The sequence below is a fragment of the Dromiciops gliroides genome, chromosome 2, assembly GCF_019393635.1.
Source record: "Dromiciops gliroides isolate mDroGli1 chromosome 2, mDroGli1.pri, whole genome shotgun sequence".
NCBI classification, from domain to species: Eukaryota; Metazoa; Chordata; class Mammalia; order Microbiotheria; family Microbiotheriidae; genus Dromiciops; species Dromiciops gliroides.
This window is the reverse complement of record NC_057862.1, coordinates 463336261-463346797: the sequence shown is the minus strand read 5'-3', so window position 1 is coordinate 463346797 and position 10537 is coordinate 463336261. Positions and strand designations below refer to the sequence as shown.

General features: G+C 41.4%; 1 protein-coding gene across 2 annotated transcripts in view; it reads right to left on the bottom strand.

The window, feature by feature from the left end:
* Positions 1–6699: 6699 nt before the first annotated feature.
* The window catches only part of R3HDML (R3H domain containing like), a 53272-nt gene continuing 49434 nt past the window's right edge, over positions 6700–10537 (bottom strand). For both annotated transcript variants that reach the window (XM_043986321.1, XM_043986320.1), the window contains one exon: positions 6700–8152. In XM_043986321.1, the coding sequence (XP_043842256.1) occupies positions 8020–8152 (133 nt within the window). In that variant the 3' untranslated portion in view covers positions 6700–8019. The remainder of the gene's footprint in view (positions 8153–10537) is intronic.

The following is a 10537-nucleotide window of genomic DNA, read 5'->3' as shown; positions in this document are numbered from 1 at the left end:
TTCAACTCAGAGAATAGAACAGATAACTGGGTAACACCTCTGGCAGAAGGACAGCAGGATGGGGGAAGGAGAGAATATGCAAACCCAGTCAGGAGTCCAGCCTGAGCAACTCTATAGGGTACTCCAAGCCTGTGAGCCATACTTTCCCCCTCTATATCCTGGGACCAGGGGAAGAGGGGATTGGGAGTGGCCGGGAAGTTCAGGTGTTTGTATTTTAATAAACTTCCCAGGGTGGCTTTAGCCTGTGGATCAAGCCCAGAGGACAAAGCCCCAGATGGTTCCAGTGGGGCCGGAGAAAGGAGCTGCACACAAAAAGTCAGCTTTGCTCAAATAAATCTCTTCTCTCCCCCCTCTTCCCTCCCTTCCACAAAGCCAGGAATTGGGGTTCCACAGACTTAGGTTGCAATCCTAGAAATTGCCCAGGACTTTTCCTCCTCTGTAAAAGCAATTGATTGGACTAAATGATAGCTAAATTTCCTTCCGGCAGTAACATTCTCTGTTCTACAAGCCCTTCCCCGTCTGACATTGTATGTTCTGAGTCCTCTACTGACTCTCAAGCTTCTATATTGGGGGCAGGACCCTCAAATTTTAACATCCTGCATAATAAAGTCCTTTTAAGCTCTAACATTTTATAGCATTATAAGGGAAACTCTCCAGTCTAAGGAAAGTATAGTGATCAGTCTGGGACACTGTTATTGTGAGTGAGGGCAAATCAGTTTATTTCTCTCAGCCTCATCGATAAAATGAAGAGGTTGAACTAGATGATCTCTGGAATACCTTCCAACTCTAAATCTATGGCCCAGTGATGGAGGTGTGCAGACCCAGTCCCTGGGGACAGCAGAAGCCAGGGGCCAGGCTCCACCACATCCTATACTCTGGCCCACCTCTGCTGAGCTAAGCCTGTGGCCCAAGCTCACTGCAGGGACTAGGAGACGGCCAAGGTCCAGGTCAGGCCCCGGTCCATGGAGAGGAAAGTCACAACTCAAGCACCCATTTCTGGACCAGGAATATCTGGGGCCAGTCACAACTGCGGGCCGGTAGTCACCTGTGGTCCCCCAGGCCCAAGGGCCGGCCCTGCACAGACTGCCTTCCTGCCAACTGCTTTCTCCAGGACCTCCCAGTTCTAAGGCACTCGGCTCCACTTGCCCCCTTCTTTGGCACCAACTTCCACCCTCTGCCCAGGTTCAGGCCCCCAAGACCCCGAGACGGAGAGAGGAAAGGCAGTCACTCAGCCAGCCCACCACCAGAGGAAAGGTTGTGAAGGGAAGATGGCGGCCAGCCCTGGGACGTACTCACCATAAGGGTTGTCCACACTGGCCCCTATCGGCATGTTTACACTGACCATCTCCCCGCCTGCTGGTTGGGCACATATACCGGGGGACTGACCCCAAAGCTGAGTGGAGAACTGAGGCAGCTTGAAAGTGGGGCCAGACAGGAGGGAAAGAGGGAGGGACAATGGCCTAGGGAGGGCCCAGTGGCCTGTGTTATCTTATTGATTCTCTTAATCAGGGCTAATGTGGGTGGGGATGTTAAATTGTAACCAGTCTCTTAGGGAAACCGATCTGCAGGGGACTGTTGCTGTAGCCATAGTAACAGCCGGGAAGCTGGAACTTAGGAGGGCTTTTACAACCTGCCTTGCACCTGGATCTGGGGAGGGAGACAGCCCTGCGACCCAGCAGGCAGGGAGGGACGGGGACAGGCTGGGGTGTGGAGGTGAGAGTCCAACCTGCACCCAGGACAAGAGACACAGGCCCCGAGCTTTTATTGCGGGGGCCCAGACACGGGAAAACAAAGGACTGGCTGTGTGAGGGTGAGGTGAGAGCTGGGGGAGGGAGGCACAGAGGGAGACAGGAAGGGGACGTCCTCCTTACCCCACCCTACCCCACTGCTTGCATTCACGGACAGCCAGAAGCAGGTTCGGAATAAGAACCCAACCGGGGAAACTTCATCTGAATTTAAGACTAAGAGGGGCAGCCTGAGTTTTACCCTCAGCCCTTTTCACCCCATCCTATAAATCCCAAATGTGTGACATTCTTGTTCAAGGCCTGGATTCTAATCTTGTCCAGAGCTGAGAAGTATGTTAGTTATCATCTATCCCTCCATCATCTATCTATCTATCTATCTATCTATCTATCTATCTATCTATCTATCTATCTATCTATCTATCTATCTATCTATCTATCTATCTATCTATCCCTGTCTGTATCTATCTCTCTCAACCTCTCTGTCTGTCTGTCTGTATCTATCTATCTATCTATCTATCTATCTATCTATCTATCTATCTATCTATCTATATCTATCTATCTATCTATCTATCTATCTATCTATCCATCTATCCATCCATCCATCCATCCATCCATCCATCCATCCATCCATCTATCTATCCATCCACCTATATCTTTCTATTCATTTCTTTCCCTCTCCCTCTCCCTCTCCCTCTCTCTCTCTCTCTCTCTCTCTCCCTCTCTCTCTTCAGTATACCGATATACACATATTCAGGCTGATACCGACAAATAACAAACCTGTCTTTGGTCCATATCTAATACTTAAAAATAAATTGAATCATAGCCTCATAGAGACACATAGCATCAGACCTTCAAAGGATTTTAGATGAAAGTTTTCCACACTGCACGGCATGCTCCGGTGCAGGACAAGAGGAATGAAAGACCCTCTCAGGGAGAGCAGGAGTAGTTGCCAACGTTATTGGTTATTTTCAAGTATTACTTTAACTTGACTATTTTTTGAAAGAAAACAGAATTCCAATCAAAGTCAACAAAAGTAAAAGTAACAGAGGGAATTCAAGTTTGCTCCAACACTCCACTAAGGAGATCCCCAGGCTTGGAGCCAGAGTTGGGGGATGGGGGAACAAGTGGCAAGTTCATTTTTTTCTCTTTTGTTGTTGGAAACCAGCAAAATTGGCAGAGAGGTGGATTTAGAGTCAGAGGAGATAAGTCAAAATCCTCTTCTGCCATTTACTATCTGTGTCACCTTAGGCAAGTCATTTCAACTCTCTGGGACTCAGTTTCCTTAATTGTATAATGAGGAGATTGGACTAGATGACATCAGTTTCCTTCCATGTCTATGTTTCTATGATGCAATTTTAGTGATTCTATATTGAATTTAGTGATTATTTACATTATTGGGAGTTTAAGCTTTGTTTGTATGTCATTATAAAATTATGTTATTAATATTGTTGAATAAAATAAAACCAAGAAAATTATTTGGATAGATTGTTTTAAGAAAAGTGGCCAATTTTTATAACGATGCCACGCACATCTGGGAAATAATAATTTCTATTTCTATTCCATAATCACCAGAGATATCTTACTTTTCTAAAATTCTATTCAAGTCCCAAATTTCTTTCTTGTTTATTTTTGGTTAGATTTGTCTAGGTCTGAAAGAGTTAGGTAGAGGTCTTCCTCTATAATAGTTTTATTGTCTAGTTCTCCATGTAACCCATTTAGCTTTTCCTTTAAGTATTTAGATACTATGCCGTTTAATATAGATGCATATATCTACATATATACATATTTACAGATATTGGGCAGCTAGGCAGTACAGTAGATAGCATGTTGGGCCTGAAGTCAGGAAGACTTCTTGAGTATTGATTTTGATTTATTGTCTAGGATACCTTTAAGCATAATGTAATTTCTCTGTTTATCTCTTTTAATTACTATAGCCTTGTCTAAAATCTGATTGCTACTCTTGCTTTTTTTTGAGTTTAGGGAAAATAGCAAATTAATGCATTATTGGTGGAGCAATGAATTGGTCCAGCCATTTTGGAAATAATTTATAACTATGTCCCAAAATGTACTAAATTGTGCATACCCCAGTTTGACACAGCAATACCATTACTGGGCCTATGTTCCAAAGAGATACAAGAGGAAAAGGACCAATATATATGAAGATATTTATAATCAGTCTTTTTTGGGGTAGCAAAAGAATTGGAAACTTAAGGAATGTCCATCAAGTGGAAAATGGCTGAATAAAGTATGGTATATGAATGTAATAGAATACTACTGTGCTGTAAAAAATTATAAAATGGATGACTTTAGGGAAATTTGGGAAGATTTGTATGCACTAATGCAGACTGAAGTGAGTAAAACCAGAAAAATTTATATAGTGACACCAGGGGTATGCTGATAAATGTTTAACAATCGGCTCTCTGAAAATGCACTACACACTTTTAAGGTCAATTTGCATTATTACCATTTTCTCCATCACTTTCACAATCAACAACAACAAAAAAATCAAGCCTTGATTTATAGCCTTGGCTGAATTCTGATTGTGTAAAGGCTCACACGGAAAATTTAACAATCAGCTAGCCCCAGTACAACCCTGAATAACACCACGATTGAACAAATGAACAGCTTTAACAGGGAGAGAAAATAAATGCTTGTTATATATTTCAACTGTTAAAGCTGTTCATTTGTTCAATGGTGGCGTTATAAATATCTTCGTACGTATTGGTCTTTTTCTTCTTGTAATCTCTTTGGAACATAGGCCCAGTAATGGTATTGCTGTGTCAAACTGGGATATGCACAATTTAGTACATTGTGTGTGTGTGTGTGTGTGTGTGTGTGTGTATACTTCATTTTTAAAAGTGGGAAAACTTTTCCTTCCTCCCTTCCTTCCTTCCTTTCTCTAATTAAAAAAGGAGGCCCTAGGGGTGGCTAGGTGGTGCAGTGGATAAAGCACCGGCCTTGGATTCAGTAGTACCTGAGTTCAACTCCGGGCCTCAGACACTTAACACTAGCTGTGTGACCCTGGGAAAGTCACTTAACCCCAATTGCCTCACTTAAAAAAAAAAAAGGAGGCCTTGCTGCATGAAGTTTGAAAACCAGGATTTAGACCCTGAGATACAGATTGTCAGAACTAGATGAGAATTTAGAATAAGCCATCAGAGATGGGAAGGACCTCAGAATTCATGGAGAGAGAGTGCTGGGTTAGGCTCTTCTACTTATCTGTTTGAGCTTAGGGAAATCACTTCATAGGAACATGAAATCATATGACTACTCTTAGTTTTCTTTGCTTGATCTATATAATTTCTTCTATACATGGTAATACTCCAAGGTTCTGCCCTAGGATCTCTGATTATCTCTTTCTCTACTCTTTTTCTCATCAGCTCCCATGAATTTAGTTGTTATCTCTATGCAAGTGTTTCTTAGATCTGTACATTTAGACCTAGTCAACACTATTGGATTATTGGATATTCCAAACTGGATATCCCACAACTAAAAACAATCCAGACTGAAAAATATTGGAGAAAGAATGATAAATTCTTTTATTACAACTACCTAGAGGAAAGAAAGAGTGTTTATACTGGGGAAAACTATCTAGGTGATGAGTCAGTAGTAGGGTGAAGGGGGCAAATAGGAGTGGTTAAATAATCCTGCTCACCATAACAAACTGATAATGCTATACTTGTATTCATTTTATATATAACTACATAGGTACCTGTTGGCTCTCCCAATAGAATGTAAACTTCTTGGTTGTTCAATTTTGTCTTTTCATCCTCACTGCTTGGCACAATGTCTGGTGCATAATAGGCCCTTAATAAATCCTTGCTAATGGATCCAAAAGATCATAGGATCATAGTGTGATAGAAGGAACTCCAAAGGCCACCTAGTCCAATCCTCTCATTATATAAAGGAGAAATTGGAGCCCAGGCAGGTTAAGTTATAAAGGTAGTAAGCATCAGAAGTGGCATTCAAACTCGGGTCCTCTGACCCCTGGACCAGTACTTTTCCCCCTCATTGTACCAATGGTCCTCAGTTTCTTTTTTTATAAAATGATAAGGTTGGACTCATTGATCTCTAAGGTTCCTGCCATGAACTTCTTCTAGGACCTTGAAGTCACAGTCAAAGTAATCTGACTTCCCGGAGACTCAGTTTCCTTATGTTTAAATGGGAATAATAATACTTACATTATCTACCACACGGAGTTACTGAGAAGATGAAAAAAATTTGCTTAGTTTTCAGATGAAAACATTGGAGCCCAGAATTGGGAAAGGGTTTTTGTCTATATCATGTGTTAATTTCCTCAGTATTAATAAAGCATGCAACTGTATTGTGACTTTGTGATACCATATATATATACATATATATATATAATTATGCATACTACATGCATGCATACAGGATGTCCCAAAAGTCTTAATGAGGTTTTGTTTTTTTTTTAGTGAGGCAATTGGGGTTAAGTGACTTGCCCAGGGTCACACAGCTAGTACGTGTTAAGTGTCTGAGGCCGGATTTGAACTCAGGTACTCCTAACTCCAGGGCCGGTGCTCTATCCACTGTGCCATCTAGCTGCCCCCTCTTAATGAGGTTTTAAGCTATTAAAGCTTAAAACTTTTAATGCACTAAGACTTTTAGGACATGTTGTACACACTTATATGCAAAAACATATATACATATATGCCTACATATAAATGCACACGCTCTGGAGTTTGAGATCAGGGGATTGATCACACTTTGGGGAAATCTTCTCTTCCTGGGTCCCTTCTGACCATCCCTTGCTTCAATCTTGGAAGTCTAAGACATCTTGTAGAATTCAATTACCAAGTTTTCTACCATTCTTCATTCATATTAGTCTGTCTTCCATCCTCACACTTTCTCCCTCAATTACCTTCCACCCCATTTGACCACCAAAGTTTATTGGGGTACATTAGAAAGAATCAATCCAGTTGCCTCTTCTTGTCTCTTTATTGAGGAAACTCCGGAAAAACTCCCATCATTGTGAGGACAATAAGCTTTGGATGGCACTTAAAGGTTCCTGGCATAAGTTGATCACCCATTAGCTAGGGTTGGATTGATGAGTTGGGACTGACTATGGTCTATGGGTGTTTTGTGGAATATAGGAGTACTCTAGTAAGAAGGGAAAGACCTGGGGGTGCCATTTCCCATGTCTGTTTCTTCCCCTTGGGATTTTTCTTCCCCATCTCACTTTATATCCCAGCTCTTGCTGAGCAGTTCCAAATTTGTCCATCTATGTGGAGGAATGTCTGAAAGAAATGACAACTATTTCTGCTTAGAAGTGGGCTGTTGACTTGGCAACCATATCCCCACTCTCATCATTGTAGTGAGGCAGGCAGGAGAAAAGCTTATGGCTAGGAAGGGGCAGAGAGAAAGACATTACCTAAGGAGTTGATGTAGTAGAAAAGTTGTTTGATTTTGTCATAAGACCTGGGTTCAAATTCCAGCTCCTTACTACCTGTGTGACATTAGATAAATCACAGTCTCCTTGTTTTATGAATATAGGGAAAAGGTTGGATTGGAGGAAAGTGGCTGCAAAAGTCTCTTTCAGCCCTAAATCTGGGGTCCTCACTCCCCCAACTTAGGTTTTTGATTTTTCAGGAGAGCTGAGTTTTATTCCTGGCCCTGCCACTTGGAAAAGTAACTTCTCTTTGGGCCTCATTTTCCTGTTCATGAGGGGGTTGGATTAAATCAGTGGTTCCCATTTAGTGGTTCATGAACCCTTAGGGGATTTTCATTGGTGGTCTGAGAGATCTGAGCTAAATTCTTCAATGGCATCTTAAGCAGTAAATCATTGCAGAGTGTCATGGATAACATATTAAATTACTTCTTGTTCTTGTTGTTGAAAGGGCTTTAAGGAATATAAAAAGTTGGGACCACTGGTCTAGATGATCTCTAAGGTCCCTTCTAGACCTGACCATCTTAAAAATTGGGTAAACCTGAGATGAGAATTGGAAAGAATCAGCAGAGCTATGATGCACCCAAAGGAGAAAAAGCAGCAGCATAACTGGAAAGCAGAAAGATATTGATGCTGTTTTCTACTTGGTCTCTGCCAGGACTTCTGGAATAAAGTCCCAAAGGGGAGGACTGGCCTAGGGTGGAGAGGTGGGGTGGGCTGTGGACAGCCAGAGGTGATCTCCCCAATATAAATAACTATTCTACTCTATATAGTCTTTTGGGTCATGTGTGACCCTGCTGGAGGGGTGGCTTGGCCTGCCCTGTCTGGGAAGCCTAGATCCAGGATGCTGCCCCAGCCCTGGAGTGATTAGAACCAGATAAGTCGGTTGGATCGGAGCCCAGCAAAACACATGTTGTTGTTGCAGCTGCCACCATAACTGGGGGGACAGGCCGAGCAGGGTTTCCCCATCTTGTATGGAGCTTCCCCGATCCAGTTGCCCCTAGAAAGAGAAGAGGAAATTGTGGGATAGGAACAGAAATGGATATTGTTGTCAGCTGTAAGACATGACAAATATGAGAAATTCCAAGAAATCCTGGAGAGACCCATATGAAGTGTTGCAGAGTGAAGAAAATGGAACCAAGACACCACAATTTCACTGATATAAATGAAAACAACCCTTAAAAGCAGCTACATTTAGAGTAATTGCAATGAACCATCTTGGTTTTAGAAAACAGAGGACGAAGTACACATTCCCATCCCCTACCCCCCAGTAGAGCAAGGTGGGAGACTAGAAGTAAAGAATATTACATACACAGATGGGATCCCTTGTTCAATTAGTTGGTTTTGCTGAAACATTTTTCTTTATTATAAAGGAGGGTTCATTGGGTTGGAGTATATTGGGAAATGAAAATATTTTTCTAAAAGAAATAAAGAGATCTCAGAAGATAGGGCTTCATATCAGCTTGGGGATGAAAAAGAACCAATACAAGTCTGTTGTCAATACAGAGGGGTGAGTCTCCTTACCATCTGTACTTATTCCCACTAGAATCTTTTTGCTCCACTCTGTTCTGTAGCCCAATATTAAGTTACTCTTCCTGAAACACAACTTGGATCATCAGCCCTTCCCTCCTCAAGAATTTTCAGTGGCTCTCTATCATTTCAATACTTCAAAAGCCCCTGATTTCAACAGACATCCTCATATCCCCCTACGTTAGTTGATAAATGTCATGAATTGCTATGGCCAACCCTCTTACAATGAGTCTCTCTAAATATAACTAGCCTGATTGTCAGATGGTAGACCCATGGTCTGTCTCCAGGTATGTACACAAAGCCTTTCCAATTTAGTAGAACCTGCTGAAACTTGTAATCCACTGGCATAACCTTCATGAACAAGGGTCACAATCATAACACGATTATGTATTATCTATCTGTTGTTCAGGGACCTTACAGAATAAGGCCATAACCCCTTAGGTATTTAAGGTCCTCCACAGTGTGGCACCAACTTACCCTTTCAGACTTTCTGTCTCATCTTTCACTAGTCCTTTATCTATTCCTAGGACTATTCACTATCTCTCAAAAACATCCTGTATTTCTACCCTCTGCACCTTTGCTCAAGCTGTGATCATTCCCCACTGGAATCTTCTCATCTCCTTTCTATCTCTCTGAATTCTTCCCATTCTTCAAGGCCCAACTAAAAACCTCTGTGAAGACTTCTTCAATTATCCCAATACTTCAATTATCTCTCCTCATGCTGAGCTCCTATAGTCCTGCCTGATTGTTCTACCCACTAGGTGCTTAGACTACCTGAGGGTTAGTGGGTTTTGCCTGTGTGTCAGTCTTGTCTCCCTAACTAGCTTATTAGCTCTGTGAGGGAAGGAGCCACATCTTACAAAGGATCTTTGTATCTCCTTCTTCCCCCTTTACCCAGAACAGGCAACTCAGCAAATACTACTCATTGGTTGATTAATTACTTGGTCTTCATCCCTCAAGGGAGGGGAACTCTTCCAGAGGAATCCACTAAGTTTTGAAATTCTGGCTTCTGGAAGAAAATAAATACCAGCATTGATATAATTGGACGGAGGCTAGGAGCATGCAGTGGGCACTTAAAGACCATGCAACTAATTGGCAATGGAAAAAATATTTATAGCAACTCTTTTTTTGCGGTGGCAAAAAACACCCTGGAAACTAAAGGTATGTCCAACAACTGAGGAATGGCTGAATGGGTTGTAGTGTATGAATATAATGAAGTACTATTGCCCTGTAATAAATGAGGAAATAGAGGGTTTCGAAAAGAGCTGAAAAAGCTTATATGAACTGATGAAGAGTAAAGAGAACAGGACCAGAAGAATAATTTATACTATAACATCATATTACAAAAATGAACATGTAGAGGACTTTTATAAACTTGATAAAGAATGAAATGAACAGAACCATGAAAATAATTTATACAATTAAAAGCTATAAAACAAATTAAAAAACTCTGATCAATACAATGGCCATCTTTCACTCCAGAGGAACAGTGATGAAACATGCCAACCTTGATGGAGAGGTGATGTATTTAGGGAGCAGAATGAGAAATTACACACACACACACATACACATGTATGTATGTATGTGTGTACATATACATACATACACACACTTATACACATATACACAAATTTGGGAGGAATTTATTTTGAGTTTTTAAGTGGCATGGGAGTGGGAGAGAGAAATTCAATTTTTTGTTCATTTTTTTTTTCAAATAGAGGGGGAGTGTTGTAGATATGAAATGTTGTGTGCACTTTCAGATGAGGTCACTGTATTATTAGTTTGACTCAACTGTTTCACTTTCTTACAAGAAACCTCTTATGAATTAGGAACAATCTATAAATGTATGAAATAT